The sequence below is a fragment of the Mesoplodon mirus genome, assembly GCF_964341445.2.
Source record: "Mesoplodon mirus genome assembly, chromosome: 14".
NCBI lineage: Eukaryota > Metazoa > Chordata > Mammalia > Artiodactyla > Ziphiidae > Mesoplodon > Mesoplodon mirus.
Window position 1 is genome coordinate 82,997,286 of NC_138990.1, and position 21,396 is coordinate 83,018,681.

General features: G+C 41.9%; 1 protein-coding gene across 6 annotated transcripts in view; it reads left to right on the forward strand.

Moving 5' to 3' along the window:
* ANTXR1 (ANTXR cell adhesion molecule 1) overlaps positions 1-21,396 on the forward strand; it is a 296,666-nt gene that overhangs the window by 120,528 nt on the left and 154,742 nt on the right. For all 6 annotated transcript variants that reach the window (XR_014295968.1, XM_082643354.1, XM_082643355.1 and 3 more), the window contains exons 11-12: positions 2,785-2,854; positions 4,347-4,425. Coding sequence is in view for 5 of the 6 variants with exons in the window: in XM_082643354.1 (XP_082499480.1) it covers positions 2,785-2,854; positions 4,347-4,425 (149 nt within the window). In the remaining variant the exon portion in view is untranslated. The remainder of the gene's footprint in view (positions 1-2,784; positions 2,855-4,346; positions 4,426-21,396) is intronic.

The following is a 21,396-nucleotide window of genomic DNA, read 5'->3' on the forward strand; positions in this document are numbered from 1 at the left end:
TGCTTTGTTGTGCTTCCTCATGAACTCTCTTCCTCAAGAACTCCTATTCACCCGTCAAAACCCAATGTTCATGTTATTTCTTATGCAAAGCCCTCCCTCATTTTCTCTGTTCACCTCACTCAAACAGGGGTACTCATTCTTATTAGAATTCTAAATGAAGTTTTGATGTAGTAGGTGGCATTTGCCTGGAGGGCCTAAGAGTGCCTGCATTTTGTTCTGCTAATTATCCCTTCTCCTAAGGCTACACACCCAAGGAATAACAGGAAATAAATGCCACTTATTACTAGCTAAGTTCAATGTCTGATGTCCCCAGGGCATAAGGCCTGCCCACATTCCCTAAATCCAATAGATAACTAAAACAGTGGCCATTAAACAAACAAAAAAAAAAGTGCAGTGCTTCATTTGTTGTGTTCACTTCCAGGCCTAGCACAATGCCTGGCACATGGTAGATATTCAAGAGAATATGTTTTTTAATAAAAATGAATATGTTTAAATAAGCAACAAGGATATGTTGTACAGCACAGGGAAATATAGCCATTATTTTGTAATAACTTTAAATGGAGTATAATATATAAAAATATTGAATCACTATGTTACACACCTGAAATGAATATAGTATGGTAAATCCACTCTCCTTCAATTAAAAAAAACAGTCTTGTACAGACTAAGATTTAAAAATGCAATATTTTTACTTCTTCAAAAAACACTGAATGTGTTTAATAACTATCTCCCCTGCAATGTCATGAAAAACAAAGACTGTGTTTCTCTTCTCAAAGCCTATGTCTCTAGCTCATAGTAGGCCTTGAATAAATATTTGTTGAGTGAATGAGTGAATGACCTGAAATAACCTCCCTAACTTTTCACCACTTGAAGTTCTCCCTAGACATCAGGGGAGACTGTAATTGGCCATCCTCTTCATCCTCCTTCCATGGAGAGACAGTGCTTAGAACTCAGATGTGTCCTCCAACTCCCATCCCATGTGGCTCTGGTCCTTAAATCCAGGCATGGAGGGTTTGAGGCTCCCTAATCTCCACTCAGGCAAGTGTTTAGTGTCCCACATTCAAATGTCATTAGACACATCAGTTTCATATCAAGTGCCAACAACAGCATGGCATCCTTCCATTACATTTGGAAAGGCTTCCTTTCTGTCTTCCAGGTATTTGTATTCACAACTTAGTTAAAGGAACACATATTATTCATCTTCATATCACCTACAGGTCCTACCACAATCTTTTGAACAGAGCATGCACCCAGTAAATGTTGAGTCATGAAGGAATGACTACCATATGCTGAGTATAGTAACTTCTCAGCCCTGCTTCTGGCCCCAGAATCTGGGACACAGTGAAGTTTTTAAGGAGTTCAAGATTAAAACTGCTTAAGCTTTTCCCCAGACATCCATTAGGATAAGAAAAAGAACTCCCCCACCTCCAGATTCCCCCCACTCTAATCCATCTTTCACAGCTACATTTGCTAAAACTTCCAAAATCGTCACTTCAAGTTTTTCTCCAAAAACCTCCAAAGTTCTTTTCATAGCCAATTATAGGCCTAGGTCCAAATCCCTCAGTCTTAACTCGAAGAACTTGGAGCACACAATTTCCTATACTGATCTTTTCAAATCCTCCTTACGTCCTACCCTGGGGCAACCCTTTTGTTTGCTCTGTCTTTGCTTATGCCATTCCTCCCACCAAGAATGCCTCTTCCCCATCTCTCCGCTGAAGCACAGCTCATGTTTTGTATTCCCTGTGACCTCATCGTGTCACCCACCTAAAGGAAGCTACTCTGTCTTCTGAAGCCAAACCATATTTTGGCTTAGCTACTTGTATCTGTCAGCAAACTTTTTTTTAATTGAGATATAATTGACGTATAACATTATATTACTCCCAGGTGTACAACATAATGATTCAATATTTGTATATATTGTGAAAAGATCACCACAATAAATCTAGTTAACATCCATCACCACACATAGTTATAATTTTTTTCATATGATAAGAACTTTTAAGATTTATGCTTAGAAACTTCCAAATCATGCTGTACATTACATCCCCATGACTTATTTATTTTATACCTGGAAGTTTGTACCTTTTGACCATCTCACCCATTTCATGCACCCCACCCTCGGCCCCTGCCCCTGGCAACTACCAATCTGTTCTCTGTATCTATGAGTTGTGTTTTTTTTCTTTTTTAGATTCCACATATAAGTGAGATTATACGGTATTTGTCTTTCACAGTCTGACTTGTTTTACTTAGCATAATGCCATCAAGGTCTATCCAAGTTGTCACAAATGGCAAGATTTCCACTTTTTATGGCTAAATAGTATTCCATTCTACATATATATGCCCTATTTTCTTTACCCATTCATCTGTAGATGGACACTTAGGTTGCTTCCCTGTCTTGGCTAATTGTAAGCAATGCTGAGTCAGCAAACTTTTCCCATGAATATGGCTTCTCTCTCAAACTAGACTTAGACCTGAAGCTCCCTGAGTATCAGTCTAATACCTTCTCATTTCCCCTCAGGGATGCCGGGTCTATGGTAAGAACTCACCCTCTATTTGCTCACTGCTTGACTCCACTGGACATACAGGATCAGAGACTAGTGGTATTCAGGCAGAAGACCTTGAGTTCACTCTAGTGGATTTTACAGCTTAAGATGAGTTTATATTTCAAAACATTACTGCTTTTCTAGTGTCTCCCAGGACTTGGTTGATGGTCTGTAGGAAGCACTGAATATGAAATTATAAACTTGCCTCACTCCTCTTAATCCAGTGACTTCCTTTTTACAGATGAGAAGCCCTTCACTGTGGAAGATACTTATTTGCTGTGTCCAGCGCCTATCTTAAAGGAAGTTGGCATGTAAGTTTCCACCAGCAACTAAACCCCACAGCCAGGGAGGAGAAAGGAGGTAGAGGGGACAAAAGGAGGAGAAAGAGTCTCTCTTCATTGTCATTATGGAGCCTTTCTCTAGACTCCTCCACATAATGATAATGGTGCCGATGCTTTGCAGTGAGCCAGACACCAAGGTAAACGTTTCCCAAAGGACGCCTCCCTTTATCCTCCCAAGAGCCCCATGAACCAGACACATACCATCCCAGTTTTACAGATGTGAAATCTGTAGCTGAGAGAATTTAAGTAGCTTGCCCGAAGGTCACACAGCAGGAAGTGGAAGAGTATGGGTTCAAAACAAGGTCGGTCTGGCTTAATCACAGCTACATTTCTAGAAAGCTCTCATGCTTCCCAAAGCACTCTCATATCATAACCTCACCCTGTCATCATAATTGCCCTTCTAGATGATTATATCCTTTCTTAGAGATAAAGAAACTCAGAAAGGAAGCTCCAAAAGGATAAGTGGGTCCAGGACTGGATCAAGACCCTACGTTCAGACCCCTCTGAGGCCACGTTCAGTGTTCCTTCCTCTGTCTCTCCAGAGCACCATGTATTCAGCCAGGTGGCCCGAGGTTCCCTGAACTAATTTATGGAGAAAATCTTGCAGTGGTGCAGTGATAGTAAATGCTGATGAGATGAGATCAAAATATTCAAGAGGAGGGAGAGAATTAGCACCCTGAGCAAGAAAAGAAATATGCGGGGAAACAGAGAGGCGATGTTTGTGATAGAATACAAACTAGCCTCTCTGTAAACACATCTATAATAGGCTGAAGACAGAATGGAGGCTTTAAGGAAAAATGCAAAACTTGCTCATCCGAATTCTGCTTTCAATCATTTGTTCAAATGACAAAGCTTCCAACTCTGGTTGCCTAACGTCAGCCTGTGATACCACTGATTCCACAAACTAGCCCCGTGTCCATGCTGCAGAATGCAAGCTTGTGCTTCAGTGAGCATCTTATAGATGGGAGGAAATAGAAGGCAAATTAGTTCACTTACTGCTGTACCTCTGTGAGTTGGCTGGGTAGCAACAAAACCACGGCCATCAGAATCTGATCACTGAGAGTCCAGATAACAATAGAGTTTCTAGCTTGACCAGTGTATCCCCCACTGATCTGAACCATTTTTTAAGAATACTTCTTCGTACTACAACGTGACAAGTAAATTACATGGGAGCAGGCTCTGCCTGTTCAATGCAATTCTCCACAATGTAAGAAGGGCTGGATACACTACCTTGATACACCAGCCAGGTGTATCCTGACATCTCTCTGGAATGTTAGAGTTAGATGGACCCTGGAGACCAACCTCCACATTTTACAAATGAGACCACTCAGGCCCCCAGAGGAAGAGACTACAGTCCCAAGGGTAGTTCAGAGCAGAGCCCTCGGGGGACCTGTGTGTCCGGCTCTCAGCCCCTTGCTTTTTGCCCACGTGCTGAGTATCCTTGGTTCCCGTGTCCTTGCAGGAAAGCCGCGCTTCAGGTCAGCATGAACGACGGCCTCTCCTTCATCTCCAGTTCTGTCATCATCACCACCACACACTGTGTAAGTCAGCACCTTTCCCTTTACTGAGAACTTCACTGGCATTACCGTCTCCCTGGCAAGTTTTTTTTTTACCAGTTCTGCCTTCTGTTCACTGAGCTTTGACCCTGGCACTGCTAGGCCAGCCGTGGGCTGCATCGGGGGCTGTACACGTATCAGGAGTGTATTGGGAATGCCTGTACTTCCCCGGGTTCCCCATTTCTGTTACTGGGGGTGAGACCTGGACACACTTTCACAATCAGATGGCAAAGTGGGACCAGGGTCTGTGCAGTATTGAGTGGGGATGCCTGGATGGACTGGGTCTGGGAGAAAATTCATAGAAAAAAATTGGACGGTATATATAGGAAACACACCTTAGGGAGTTTTTCCTCTAAAAGGCAGCAGGATAATGGGGCAATAACTGAAGGAAGAAGTGGAGTATAAAGAGAGGCTTTTATTTAGAATGGAAGAAATTGCAGCTTGTTGATATGATTGTGGAAATAATCCAGGAGAAAATGGAAAATTCATGAAGTAGGAAAGAAGCAGGGAGGGGCCCTATGACATAGGGGTTGTGAGGCAGAGTGTGGACTGTATCCTCTACCAGCTCCTCGGATGCCCCGTCTCTGGATCCCTCGTGGCAGGTAACATTCATCTCTGACTACGCATAAGATCACCTGGAGAGGTTTTAAAAAATATGGATTCCCTGACCTCATGCCAGACCAATTGAAGCAAAGTCTCTGGAGTGGGCCCCAGCTTCGTTGGATTCAGGGCCCCCTTGGGAGAGTCTTTTGTGCAGCTATGGCTGGGAACCCTTCAGCCCGTGTAGTTGCTCCCACGGTCAGTGTGTCTTGGAGCCCAGCCCATCAGAGGGCAGTCGGGACTTGGTTAGCTCATATACAGAACTCAACCCCTAATATGAACATTTCTGAAAGAATCTTTGTCTGAATATTCAGTTTCTATAACCAAATGCACTTTTCCCATGAGCTCACTCTAGAGACAAATGTGTTTTGGCCTGATGGTCAGCTTAGGCAGATACCATGGTCACTTCCTGGCTGGCCTTTGGAGGGCATGTCGTTAGAACCCCTCAGTGACTGGGGTTTGTGTCCTTAACACCGTCCAGGTGGACGAGAGAGAGTAGGCAGGCACTGGAGCCAGACAAGGGAAAAATGAGTTGTCTCACAGACGAGCAGGAGGCCAGGCCTCACAATGGACAGCACACCCTCCCAGCTCCACTGCCTTCCCCTCCACACACACACACACACACACACTTTCCATCCTATGTTAGGAACCAACCAGTTTTCTTGAAAGCAGGGTAAGCCAGTGCAATGGGTACAGACAATGGAAAAGTTTTACTGGACCAAAGTAAGAGACTAGGGTTGTCACAGAGACATGTCACCACTGAGAAATGTCTGTGTCTCAGGCATGCCTCAGTGGAATGTCAAATCTGGAGACCAAATATGAAAACTGGATTCAAGATCAGTGAAATTTCTCCAAGCGTACCCTGCCTGATTCTTTTAGAAATTGACCCTTTTGGAAACTGCCAACCTGCAGGAAATGATTAAAATATCCCAAATCTAATAACTCCATTCCAGATTCCTCCCTGCTTTTGAATGATCCAACAGTTTGGGCCTGTATTTCTCATTATGTCTGACCAGACCTGAGAAACAGCTATGCCCCGAGGCTGCGAGGGCAGGGAGGTGGGAAGGGGAAATATCTTGGGGCCAAGCCTGTGGTGTGGCAGAAGCAGGACTACAACTTTAAGTTCTGGACCTCTAAGCCAAGAGAAAGGGTGTCCTCACTCATGTACCCCAAAAGGAAAAGAACTCTTGGTAAAGTCCCTCTTATGTCTTCCCAGCTCACTCCAACCTGCACTTACGTCTCCCATCTCCTTCATCTGAGTGCAAGTCACTAAGTTTTCTGTTCAACTGACCCTTGACTGGCACCACCTCATAAGGTCTTCTGCATTATTGCCCTGTCGCTTGAGAATGCTGCATGTCTACAACAAAATTATAAGCACCCTAAGATTTGAGATCCAGGTCCATTCACTCATTTATTCAACAAGTATTCACTGATTATGCACAATGTGCCAGATAGGCACTGCCCTGTGTGCTCGGGATACGTCAGGACACAACAGACAAAAATCTCTTATCTCGCAGGGATGTGGGGAAAGAAGGCAGACAGTGAACAATGGACGTAACAAATGAATTGCACACTATGTTAAGAAATAATATAGGCTATAGAAAAAAATAGAGCAGAGTAAGAGGTACTGCTTGAGTGAGTGAGTTCAAATTTTAAATAGAGATACATTGAGAAGGTGGCATTTGAATAGACTTTGAAGATAACTGTGAGGCACCAGGGGAAAGAACACGCCAAACACTGAGCCCCAGTGCTCAGAGCACACAAACCAGGGTCGCCTGGTGTGTACAAGGAAGAAGATGGTCGGTCACTGGAAGAGAGCGAGTGAGGCAAGCAGTAGGCGGTGAGGTTATGGGGATGGAGAGTGGAGGGTCTTGTGAGAACCTCAGCTTTTGCAGAGGCACAACGCAATCTGACTTACACTTGAAAGATCACTCGGCTGCTGGAACAGCCCGTGGGAAGACAAGGATGGAAGGACCATGACTAGTTAGGAGGGTTATGGCAATATTTCAGGCAAAAGTGATGATGGTGGCTTGACTCAGAAGGGAGCAGTGGCAATGAGAAAAGAGGTCGGAGTCAGATGTGTCTTAAAGGCAAAGTTAACTTATTTCCCAAATCATTAGACATAGGGCTTGAGAGGAGAGGAATCAAGAATGGCCCCAAGGGCTTCCCTGGTGGCGCAGTGGTTGAGAGTCTGCCTGCCGATGCAGGGGACACGGGTTCATGCCCTGGTCTGGGAAGATCCCACATGCCGCGGAGCGGCTGGGCCCATGAGCCATGACCGCTGAGCCTGCGCGTCCGGAGCCTGTGCTCCGCAACGGGAGAGGCCACAGCAGTGAGAGGCCCACGTACCGCAAAAAAAGAATGGCCCCAAGGTGCAGCCACTATAGAAAACAGTATGGAGATTCCATAAAGAACTAAAAATAGAGTCGCCATGTGATCCAGCAATCCCACTCCCAGGTATATACCTGGAGAAAACCATACTTCGAAAAGATACGTGCAGCCCAATGTTCATAGCAGCACTATTTACAATAGTCAAGACATGGAAGCAACCTAAATGTCCATCAAGAGATGAATGGATAAAGAAGATGTGATATATATATATATATATATATATATATATATACAAAATGGAATATTGCTCAGCTGTAAAAAGAACGAAGTAATACCATTTGCAACAACATGGGTGGACCTAGAGATGATCATACTAAGTGAAGGAAGTCAGAAAGAAAAAGACAAATACCATATGATATCACTTACATGTGGAATCTAAAATATGGTACAAATGAATTTACTTACAAAACAGAAACAGACTCACAGACATAGAAAACAAATTTATGGTTACCAAAGGGGAAAGGGGGTGGGAGGGGTAAATTAGGAGTTTGGGATTAGCAGATACCAACTACTGTATAAAAAATAGATAAATAACAAGTTCCTACTGTGTAGAGCAGGGAACTAAATTCAATACCCTATAATAAATCATAATGGAAAAGAATATGAAAAAGAAGATATAGATATATATATAGATATATATAGATATGATACTGAATTACTGTGCTGTACACCAGAAACTAACACAACATTGTAAATCAACTATACTTTTATAAAAAAATTTTTTTTAAATGACCCCAAGGGCTTTGGCCTAAGTAATTGAAAGGATGGAGTTGCCCTCAGTTGACAGGAAGAAGACTGAAAAGGGAGAAGATTTGAGGCAGAGGGGGATTTGGGAGATCAGTTTTGCTGTCGACCAGTTGTGTGGCCTTGACCGAGTTATTTAGCTCCTATGTGCCTCAATTTCCTAATCTGTAAAATTAGAAAAATAATAATTTACATCTCTTAGCAGTATTGTGAGTATTAAATGAAATGATTATGTAAAGTGCTTGGCAGAAGGATTGACCAGTAGTAAGTGCTCAATAAATGTTAATTGTTATTATACTGGAAGCTTAGTCAAAATTACTGACCTAATTGGAGATTCTTCCCAGAGAGTCGGCTTCTCACTTCAGAGTCAACTTATAACAAAAGGACTTTTCTGACACAAGATGTATTCCTGTGAGTATATGTTTGTCACTCAACCAAGCCCAGGTGATTGAAAGGGGGCAGACAAGCCAAAATCATCCAGAGAAGAGGACCTATATTCAAATATTCAATCCCAATCTCCAACAGGTCCTACACAGAAGCTCAATTTAAAAAGATTAAAGCCATCACTGGGCAAAATAGAGATGCAGGTGGAGTGTGTGGTAATCCAGAATATGAAGTAAGGTCTTGGACTTGACTTTGTTTCTTGGGCAGCTGGTTTGGAGGACAAGGTTTTTAGATCAAAAACTATCCCCTGGGTCTGAGTAAAGGGTTAGACTTGTCAGTACCAGTCTCAGCCTGGCCAGTCCATCACCTGAAACCAAAAATAATTTTAAAATATGTAGTTGAGCCTCTTTTTTTCTTGCTTTATTTGCCCATTTGGATAACCATGTCACAAGTTTTCAAGATCTGCAATGAATAACTGTTGCCTCTGCCAGGAGCAGAAATTCCATGAAGTTTTACAGGAAAGAGATTTTTCCATCCAGGAGCTAAAAGATTCCTATACAAATGGTAAACTTTGTTGAGCTCCATGACTATAGAAAATGGTCAAACATCCAAAGCCCTCTCTTTCCGGCATATCAAACACATCCCACCTCTAGAGTCTTCACTGGACTCCTTTTTCTTCTCCAACTCGAGCAATAAGTTGAGAAAGTCACTAATATGGTGCTGCTCTAAGGGAAATAGAAAAAAGAAGTTTGTCCTTTTGAGAACAAAGCAAGTAAATTTAGGACCTTAAGGAACTTTTCATGAAAGGTTGTCTTCTTCTGGATAAGTACCTTAAAATTCTATAATTTCCCACCCAAGGTGTACAAAAATCAGAGAATCATTCAACAAGTATTTCTCAAACTCCTCCTGTGTCTCCAGTGCTCCATTTACATTTTACAAGTCGCTGTCCCTAAGGAGCTTAAAATCCAGCTTGAGAAATGAGTCCAACAAGCACATAAAAGAGTATGTAACAAAGACCAAGACTGTGGAAGTCAGGTGTATAAACACTATAGGATTTCAGAGAGGAGAAGAAGGGGTGAATCCAGGAAGAGTCACAAGGGCTTTGTGGAAGCGATAAAACCCAACTGGTGATTTGAAAATGATAATAACAGGTAAGAAGTGGGAAGGGGCCCTCCCCTAAAGAGAAACCAACCTGAGCAAGGTCTAGATATGGCTATGAACCTAGTTTGTTCATGGTCCTTCCCAGGAACCATGATTGTTTTCTTCCTTTCCTCTCATTTTGTATCAATTTCTGGTGCCTTCTAATTGGGAGCCATTTCTCAGGTTGGCAACTACTACCCTAGGATGTACACTCCACACCCTTGATCACCTGGTGTGTAACAGTGAGGCCCAGCTGATGCTTCTCCCTATTAACTATGATTAGGATTCGATTTGTGTTGTTTTCCAGGCTGGAGAATCACAATCTTTAAAGAAAGAAAAGAGGGGCTTCCCTGGTGGCACAGTGGTTGAGAGTCCGCCTGCCGATGCAGGGGACACGGGTTTGTGCCCCGGTCCGGGAAGATCCCACATGCCACGGAGCGGCTGGGCCCGTGAGCCATGGCTGCTGAGCCTGCACGTCCGGAGCCTGTGCTCCGCAACGGGAGAGGCCACAACAGTGAGAGGCCCACGTACCGCAAAAAAAAAAAAAAAAGAGACCTGAAGTTAGACGTTGAATCTAAAATCAACACTAACTCAGTGGAGAGCCTCTCTTTCCTCCTGATTTATATGCATACCAGCCTGATTACAAACAGTAACAACGTTGAGTAAATTTGAGAGGACCCATGGCAAGTTCTATTCAGAGAAATTCTTTTTGAATGAAAATAAAAATGCAACAAACTCAGTCCTAAGGCATCAAAACAAGAACAACTGCTCTGTGATTGCAGTATAATGGAAGAATTAAGAATATAGGATGTTGAGTCAAAAATCCTAATTTCAAATCCTAGCCCTTCCAATTTCTAGAATGATCTCGGGCAAGTTAACCTGAGCCTGTCTCAGAGTCTGTCCTGCACGGCTGTTGTAAAGATTAAAAAGGGCCTTGAGGTACATGGTAGTCTGTCAAAGAATGGCAGCTGTGTATTAGTTTACTGACGTTCTCTTTCCTTGCCAAGTAAAAATCTAATGGACTGTCTCATTAAAAGGTTTGCTGTTCATTATAAACAGGCTATTTTCCCCTGATTAAGAAGTATGCTTCCTTCTGAGTCCATGATAAGCCTGTATTTTAGAAACAGGCTGGGAAAAACTTTGAAGATGTTGCCTGCATGATAGTGAGGGAAAACAACACCAGTAAATTAGATCTGGTGATAAGTCAAACTGGGTTAGGCTGCAGTTTCTTCACTATTATTTTTGTATAGTTGATTTATAATATTGTGTTAGTTCAAGCGTACAGCAAAATGATGCAGTTATATATATATATATTATTTTTCGGATTCTTTTCCATTATAGATTATTACAAGATAGTTGAATATAGTTCCCTGTGCTCTCCAGTAAATCCTTGTTGCTATACAGTAAATCCTTGTCTGTTTTATATACAGAGGTGTGTATCTGTTAATCTTCACTGTTTTTGAAAAAAAAAAACTTTTCTCAGTAAATGGATCTAGGAGTGACATAGGGGAATATTTAGACTATTTAGAATAATGAATCAAAACAAGTACTTACTAAAGTTAATGCATTATTACCACATAGAAAATTTCTATTATTATTTAAAATATTCTATCACGGCCAGCATGCTTGGACTTATTTTGTCAAAGGAGGTACCTTTTCATGCAGATGAGATCTGCAACCTCAGAAAGGATTTTTCTGACAGACTGGATCCTCCATTGTCCCCTGAAATACCCATGACTCACTGGGGTTTTGGAGTATGGTTTGACTTCTGTGAGGATTAACATGGTGCCAACTTGTTTCCAATGGCGTTTTAGGCCACTTTATCCTTCAGATTTCATGAATTGAGACTGTCCTTTTCCCAAACTAGCAGTATTTTTCTATCGAGAGAGAAAAAACGTGTGTGTGTGTGTGTGTGTCTGTGTGTGTATGGGGGGGTGGGGGGGAGAGAGAGAGGGCGCTATCTCCACAATGCACAGGACGCCCCCCTCCACCCCTGCCACTACAAAGAACTATCCAAAATGTCAATAGTGCCAAGGCTGAGAAACCCTACAGATTCAGAATTTCATAGGGAAGAGCCCACAATTCTGCATTTTAGTAAACTTGCCAGATAAATCTTAAATACACAAGACTCTTATCATTATACTTACCTGACATTAATTGTACTCCAAAGTTTAAAAAATAAAGTCATTAAAACCTATTTAAGAAAAATCATTCACTCTCTAATCCCATTCATTTAAGAATCCCAAAATTTTAAAGTCAGAACCCTCTCTTTTATGTTTCTTCTTTTGGAGCCTATCTTCTGATATAAAAATAAGAATTTGCCTGAAAGAATGATTTTAGCCAAAAATGACCAGTCTGGGGACCACTTTGTGTTGCCAAAGACTGCAAAACTTTCTCTCCAAGGGGCTTCCCTGGTGGCACAGTGGTTGAGAGTCCGCCGGCCGATGCAGGGGACACGGGTTCGTGCCCCGGTCCGGGAAGATCCCACATGCCACGGAGTGGCTGGGCCCGTGAGCCATGGCTGCTGAGCCTGCGCATCCGGAGCCTGTGCTCCGCGGCGAGAGAGGCCACAACAGTGAGAGGCCCGTGTACCGCAAAAAAAAAAAAAAAAAAAGGTAACCTAAAAGGACCTACTGTAGCACAGGGAACTAAACTCAAGATGTTGTAATGACCTATAAGGGAAAAGACTATGAAAAGGAATGTATATATATATATATATATATATATATATATATATATATATATATATATATATATATATATATATATATATATAATTGAATCACTGTGCTGTACACCTAAAACTTCCACAAAACTGTAAATCAACTATACTTCAATTTAAAATTATTTTAATTAAAAAAATAAAAATATTTTTTTTAAATTTAAAAATAAAAAAAAGAGCCATTCTCTCTCATGCACAGTGTAGCCCATATACTCCTAGAGGAAAAACAGACTGTCTCATTCACTATTGCAACCCAGCTCCTGGCATAATGCCTGCACATAGTCATTACTCAGTAGATAGCTGGTGATTGAATGAGTAATGAATGGACTCAGTCAAGGGTCACACTGAGCCCATGATTGTACCTGCTTGTAGGAGAGGAAGGGAGCCAGAATGAGGTAGGATTAGAATAGGGGCACCCAGCTGGTTGGAGGGTAGGCCTCCAAAGAGGATGACCAGCAATCCAATATGCATATCCAAGGAGCATGGGGAGCTTGAGCCTGAATTAAGAGGACCAAATCTGCCAGATGAGAGACTACAACCAGTGAACCAGGCAGGGCAAAAGTCAAAGGCCTCTTTAGAGCAGTGCTAACTCCACAAGAGCAGACCTGGAGAAGGGGGTCTAGAAATAGCCCACTCAACTGGATCAAGATTCAGGACAGGCGCTGGCCCATGAGAGTCTATAGCACAAGGCTGGAAGGCAAGCAGAACCAAAGAGACTGATATGGACTCTAAGTTACTACATTTGCTAAGTCCAAGGAACACAAAGATATAATACATGAGAAACAGACAAGTACTCCAAGGATTTGCAATTTAACATGATAAGTTCTTTAATCGAGAAACAAACAAAGCCTAGTGATACCAGGAAGCGGAGTGTCTGGGGAATCAAAGAAGGATTCACAAGAGAGATAATAAGTGAACTGGGCCAGGAAGAAAGAGTAGGGATTTACTCAGGGTATGGCCTGGGTAAAGGCGTGTTTGGGGCCAGTGGGGCTATGATTGGTTGGGGTGGGGTATTAGGAGAGAAAGTAGAGACAAAACAATTGGGACCAGTTGGAAAGCCTTCCTTAGCTGCCATATTGTGGAGCTGCTTTAATATTTAATTTAAATATAATACAGGATGCAGTTTTGACGTTGAATTCCAGTATCTCCTCATTCAGGAAATAAACATCTTTCATCTTCAAAAAAAGAACCTAGATAACTAGAGAAGAGCTGTGACATGGGGAACACTGTCATGCCCTGAGTTCACCCTGGAATACCAGAAACTTAGGCTATGGCAATGCTCAAATAATCTGGACACTGCCAGCCAAGGCTGAGATTGCACAGACAGCCTTGATCATGGCTAGCTCAGAAGGGAATGTGCTAGAGCTCACAGATGAATGCTACAGTGGCTGCAGCTAAGAGGCTTCGGACAGAGGGCAGGGACCACCTTCCAACACTGTCTATGGAGTTCTGTTCTAGGTGACTTCCTGGGGGTCCATTTTGGAAGTCAGTTCAATTCTGTTACGAATTGCTTTGAAGTAACTTAGGAAAATGCAAATCCAGCCTAGGTTTATAGTCATATAAGTATCTAGGTAAACAAACATTTGGCATGACTGCCCTTGCCAAAATTTCTTGAATTTCACCAGCCTAGTAGGGAATGAATCCAGTAGCCTGTGCTGAGTGGCAATCTTGCCTTCCAACATAATAAAAAATTATTGCTCACTCTTCAGAAAAAGTAAAAATCAGAGAAGACTTTTTTCTTCTATTTTTTTCCCAAGGTAAACAAAATAGTCCATCAATCAAAATAGGTAGCTATCTTTGTAGTAGCTAATTCATACCAGCAGCTATAAGCATGTGGGCCTCTTCATTAAGGAAAGAAGCGTAGAGAAGCAGTTGCTGGTGGTAAACGGGGCCAAAGATCAGGACTAACGTGTATTGAAAAAGTACTGTGGCAAAGTGATAGGGAACTCAAAAAAGAACAGCCTGTGCTTGCCCTCCAGAGGCCTACAACGTAGTTACCAAGGCAGAATACATACTCCAAGAGGTAAATATATATACTTGGGGGTGCAAAAGGCAAATATCACAGGGCACCCAGAAATTCTTCGTCTATTCCAAAGACTCGTGAGCCTCCACCCAGGCCTGTGCATAAGTAAATTGACACAAGCACTACACACTTCGGGGAGAGTCCACTTAATGGGCTTAGTGGGTTACTTCTCAGTTACCCTAAGAAGGCATTCACCTCTTCCTGCAAAAGGGAGCTGGACAAATCATTTTAGAAATTCAAGGATAACGTGTAGGCAGCTCATTATTTACTCAGCCCAAAAACTCTGTCCCTTAAGACAAAAACTCTGTCTTTCCCCCAACAAGAGCCTCCCCAGACTGTTTCTCAATTACAGGAAACAACCCTTGGAGAAGACAAGTCCCTTCCAAACAACCAGTGGAAAAGGGCAGGACCAGGGCCCGCACCCTGAAATTCCCTGTAGATTTCTTCACCCTAACATCATTCCACTTCCTGTCCAACTCACTCCCACACCCATCTCTCTCCTTCCTCATTCAACCACAGTCTCTTCACAGACTGTGAAGAATTCTTATCCCGGAAGAATAAGGGGAGACTGGATTGGTGGCAAAATAGGAGACTGACCTTACAGAGAGTTTGAATGACAGAAAATGGAGCCTGGGCTACGGGAAGCCATTCAAAGGAAGCACAAAGCAATATTTTTCGAAGACTTTGGGATCAGATCAATGTGGCAAAAATCCCAACCCTTAAATAGCTGGCAGAGGTCCTAGTACACAGTAGATACCCAATTTTAGTTTCCTTGCGCTGATGTTATAGGCTCTCTAAGAATCAGTGCAGTGATACCGTTTCCAAAGAGACTCTGACTTCTGGTTGAATTAACAGAAGTATGGTATCTGAGACTAAGGAAGTGATGGAACCTTTCAACTTGGTGAAGGTAAAATCTCCTTTCAAGTATTATATTAAATAGTAAGGACACTTCAAAGGAAAACTTTGAAAAACTGAATATGTGAAAAAAAGATTACCAAATATGGTAGATCAGATAGAATAATAGAATTGAGACTCTTTAGCCTGAAGACATGAAGAAAGACTTGATGGCCATTTTTATTTGAAGGGCTGTCCTGAGGTGCATCTGCTTTTATTACACAATAAAATACAACATCTACACAGATCTAAATAAAAATAAATAATAAATAATATAAAGTAATAAATATACAATAAAAATAAACTAATAATAATAAATATGAAAATACAATATCTATACAGAGCTAAGGAGTAGAATAGGCTGTTAGACAGTTTGTGTTTCAGTTTTTTAAAAGGTCCTTCTTTTTTTTTTTTTTTTTTTTTGCGGTACACGGGCCTCTCACTCTTGTGGCCTCTCCCGTTGCGGAGCACAGGCTCCGGACGCGCAGGCTCAGCGGCCATGGCTCACGGACCCAGCCGCTCCGCGGCATGTGGGATCTTCCCGGACCGGGGCACGAACCAGTATCCCCTGCATCAGCAGGCAGACTCTCAACCACTGCACCGCCAGGGAAGCCCTGAAAAGGTCTTTCTAATTGGATGCTACAAACAGGTGGGAATGAGCTCCCTGTTGTATTCAAGTTGTATTCAAGTCCAGGCAGCTAGACAAGTTGGCAGAATTACATAAAGGCCATTCATGCATCAGATAGGCAATTGGACTGGAAAAGCTTTCAGACTCCTTCCAACGCTGAGAGTCTGAAACTCTAGAACTAAAAGTAAGCTAGTGAAAGAGTAACGAAAACATTAGCAGTCCTATACAGTGTAACAAATGAGTTTGGCTTTTATATTTTGAAAATAAATATGAAAGCCTCTTGTTGGTGACACTGGAGACTGCAGTTCAAACTAGCCAACACCCCCCTAATACAAATGAGATTATATTTCAGACCAAAGTGAACTTAAAGCTCCTCCCAAGAACAATTTGTGTTCAAATAACCTCAAACACACCCTCTCATTTACAGGCAATTGATATACTAGTCACAAATCATTCTCATCTATTTATTAGCTAGTCTCAGTAGAGCCGTACATAATTCAAGGTCTTTTTTTACGATATCCAAGTATTTTTTTATTATTATTAACAAGATGACCTGTGGTTTCTTGTACGGTCATTAGAAAGGGCAGAAGACCACAGGAATATCAGAATGCCAGACTCAGATGTCATGCTGTTTATGAACTGAAATAAAAATAGTTTGGCAGCACCTCTATTTTGATAACGCTTGTATGCATAAAAACCTTTTCAAATATGTTTTGGAGGATTGAGCTGATTTGTTTTTCTTGGATATTTGAGGAATTGGCTTTCAATACTTTTATCTCAAAGCATGTTAAAGGATATTTGCCCTAAGTTTGAAATTTCCTTGTTTTGAGAGTAAATGAGGGGATAAAAAGGATTTTTCTGAATCTGTGCTTCAGGAAACTCTGAGATAAGCACATAATAAGATGGTAATATTTATTTTTAGAAAGAAAAGTTAAACCCAAATACTAATCCATAACCAAGATAAATATAAAGGACCAAACTCAGCAGTTAAAAAACACAAGCTTGATAGACTGGATGCTCAGATATCAAACAACCAAGCTTCTTTGAATATAAAATAAGAATTCCCAGTCTCTGAATAAGAACCTGAGAGAAAGTACATGCCCTCAGTATACGAGCTTTAGTGAAATGACCAGTATGTGCATTTATGCCTGCTCTTGGGTCATTGGGGCTCTTCCAAAGGGTTGAGTCTCTTGGGTTGAGCATTCTGGATTCACAAATCCAGTCGTGCGAGGCACAATTGCAGGAAGACGTGCACAGTTTAAAGAGGGTCCAAAAGTGTGTGCGTGTGGAGAGGAAGAGAAGAGGGTGGAGGTGCTGGGGCAGGAAGAGCGGGAGGACAGATTAATAATTTAGGAAATACGACCAAATCGCAGAGAAAGCCTGAGAGCATCTTCCGTCTGCCAACCCTAAAATAATCCCAGCTCTTTAAATGATCCAAATTTGGCAAAAATCAGTGAACTAGGCTATCACAGCACTGGAGGAGACAGCAACCAAACGCAGGCCACATTGTCCTGGTTGGGAGATTACAGTCACAGTGCACCAAATCACAAGGTCTCTCCGGGTCCTTACACGTATCTTCTGATCAGGATATTACTGAGGGTGTGATTTACGTTGTTTGCACTCCCAAAGAGCAGACAAACTCTTTCCTCTGCTCCCTGCAGAATGACAAGGTCCCACCAGGGTATATGAGCACCATTCCTTTTGCAAAGCAGCCAACTTCTCACCTGTTCATTAGGGCAGCAAGGCAATTCAAAGGTCAGTGATTTAATTTACAGCTTCCCAAACTAAGAGTCTGTGCCACAAGCAATACATAACTAGCGTTCCTTCGTTGTAACTGTGGTTGCTAGAACAGATGTTATGGTAGTTTAGCCAGTGCCCAAGGCAGTGGGCTTAATATTTTGTTTCATTTATTTAAAAAATTAAAAAGCACTTGAATAATTGGCAACTAAAATATTCCTGGGTTTCTTTTACATACCATCCAGCATCGGGAAAAACTGCTTCGTTTGCAGGCCAAGGAAGCATGAAAGGTACAGCTAAGGCAATTTTAGTTTATCTGCATTGCCCAAATTCATGGACTTCGAAGAGGTAGCTTAAAAGCTCAAGGCTCTAAAGATTGTTTGTAAAAGGTGCAAACTCACCGAAATAAATATCTGCCAAAGGCTGTTCATGATAGAGTCCAATCTGGCAACCTCGGTTGACCTTCAGCTGCTGGCCTTAAAATTCGTGAATGCAAATTTTAGATCCCTAACAGATTAAAATATTTGATGATGAGCCAGTATTTGTATTTCATAATTCCTCACTCTAAATAAAGTTATATTCATCCTTACTCTGTGCCTTTGATCAAATTTCACTTTTCTCCTGGAATGCCCTCTCCTCTCCCCCTACCCAAATTTCACCATGGCTACAAGGCCTGCCAAGTGCTGCCTGGACCTGCCCCAGGTTGTCTCACTGATCTTGGCAAGCCTCCTGAACTCCCTCTGCTCTAAGCTCAAGCACTGCGGTTTATAGCATCATTTAGAGATTAACTGCACATAATGCGTGCTGCTCTTTGAGCAAACTCTGTGAATCAGTCCTGACTTTCTAACTGGACAGTGTTAACAACTTCCAGGATTGTAGGCTGACTTTGTTCATCTTTCTGTGTCTCCTACTGATGAGCATGTGTCAGAAACTCAGTAGAAAATGATTTTTTGGTTTCCTGATACCCTATTATGCAGTTTAGAGACATTGTTTTAAGGACTAGATCATCACGGTCACCAGTAGTAAGCATCTATCTCTGGACAGTGCCACCCAATCATAAACATGGCTTCCACCTTTCCAAGTTCATAATCTAAAGCAACAGCTAACAGTATAGAGAAGGTATGCCTGCTTACAGATAATAGATAATAATGATGCTGACTAATATATGAAGTATGATCAATAAGACCAATTGAGCATATGCATTAAATAAATAGTTACATTAAAGGCAAGTAGACAAGTCCCCGTAGCTAATGGAACAAAAAATGAAAAGAGAATTTGGTCTTTCGCTTCCAATGTCATGGTATTTGAACATTACTAAGTAACTTTCTCTGTAATCCTATTTCAACAGCCCACTCACAGGAACTAAGGCATTCTGAGTACTTATGAGTTACATCTTGTCTGCACTATTCTCTAAAAACTGGTTTTGATTAACAAGCTCTATGCATTTTATGGAAAGGAAAGTGCTGAATGAATCCAAGACCTACTTATTATCACCCTCACCATTGCGAGTGACTTGAAATGTCTCTACTGGGTCAGGGTGACAAGAGGATGCTGGAAAATCCTGATACAGAGTGTCCTGCCATGATAAGGACCTCAAAGCTTGAGTGTGTAGGAGTGTGGCATCAATCTTCTCCTTCACTGCGTACTAATGATGGCTTGTCTACGTCCTTCTGGTATTATTTTTATAAGGCAAAAAGTAATAAGGTGTGTAGCAAACTAGAATTGACACATCCAAATTATTACTGCTCCTTCAAAATATTTACCTTGGAAAGCTGTATACTTAAGAACGCTGTCAAAATTTCAGCTATCTACTGCACTCCTGCTGTGAAATTGCCATGACTTTGAAGGCACAGTATTTGAATATCCTCAGTCGGGGAATTAGGGAAACCTCATCATCATTTGATATCAAAACAACTCCAAAAGTTGCGGGAACCAGGTCTGGTGAATGGTGGGTTATCAAGCTGGGGACCTCACTGATAAAAAACAAAGCATGACTTAGAAGATATCAGATTTACTTTTTGTGACCTATAAATTGGTTTCAAACACACTCCCGAGGGAGGTGTGTCAGAATTCCTTTGAGCACTGGTTGAATCATCGGAGAGTCTCCAGCATCCAAAGCCACCAGTTTGGAGGGAACTGGATTCATCTGGGTGTGGGAGTGCTACTATATTCACTACATGAACAGCCTCATTACTTTATAGCCCTGCGTTTGAAAAAGAGTTCCACAAGGGCCTGGGTAATTCTCACCTAATATGTTTTCTATACTGCCTACTTCGTGAGTTAAGGAATCCAATATCTTCAGTGCCTATCACTTTTATTGCCATTTCTAGCCCAGATTACCTCTCAGGTAGCAAGAATAAATCCTCATATTTGATTATGTATTACCCTCATTAATGTTTGATCAACTTTAATGGAAGCTATTAAATTTACCGTTGGAAAACTCACTTGGATTTCCCTTTCCTTGACATTGCGATGGCAACCTGAGGGCCTGTGGTTTCCCAAATATGTAACCTGGGACCACCCACCAACACCATAGCTCAGTCACAGTTGCAAGAGGTTGTTCACAGGAATCAAATTTATTTACCTGAGCCAAGTCTGGGCACATCACCAGGAACATGGCTTGGGAACAGAAGCAAGGGAGGAATGGAAAGGAAAGTCACAGTTATTGAAGGAGGCCTGTGCCAGGATCTTTACGTACTTTATCCTATGTAACAGCAAATCAATCCTGGGAAGTAGGAGTTATCTCAACTTCATATATGTTGAGAAAAGGAAGTTTAAGAGAGAGGTTGGGTAAGTTGCCTAAAGTCCACATATCAATTAGTGGAAGAATTAGGACTTAAATTTAAATTTTCCTGAGTCCAGAAATTGAGTTATTTGGAGTGAGGTGGATGGACCTAGAGTCTGTCCTACAGAGTGAAGTAAGTCAGAAAGAGAAAAACAAATACCGTATGCTAACACATATATACAGAATCTCAAAAAAAAAAAAAAGGTCATAAAGAACCTAGGGACAGGACGGGAATAAAGACGCAGACCTACTAGAGAATGGACTCGAGGACACAGGGAGGGGGAAGGGTAAGCTGGGATGAAGTGAGAGAGTGGCATGGACATATATACACTACCAAATGTGAAATCGATAGCTAGTGGGAAGCAGCCGCATAGCACAGGGATATCAGCTCGGTGCTTTGTGACCACCTAGAGGGGTGGGATAGGGAGGGTGGAAGGGAGGGAGACACAAGAGGGAAGAGATATGGGGACATATGTATATGTATGGCTGATTCACTTTGTTATACAGCAGAAACTAACACACCATTGTAAAGCAATTATAGTCCAATAAACATGTTAAAAAACAAAAACAAAATTTTACTGAATCCAAAGCCCAAGCTCTTTGCAGCGAGGCTGGTGAGCTGTTTCCAGTGACGGGACCATGGAGGGGGTGGTGAGCAGCCTGGGGCAACGTTGGCGCCTGTGCCATTTCTGCCCCCCACAACCTGTGGAAGGCATTAATCTGCCAAACCGTCATTTCCCTCAGTCTAATAAATACTTGAGGGACAAGTCCTTTTATGTTTGAAACATTGTATTACATCTCAAAGTCACAAAGATGAGTAAAGTCATATATATGTCCTCCAGGGGCTTAGAGTTCAGTGAGAGGCACATAATGATATAATATCTATAATATACAGGAGAAGCTAAGAT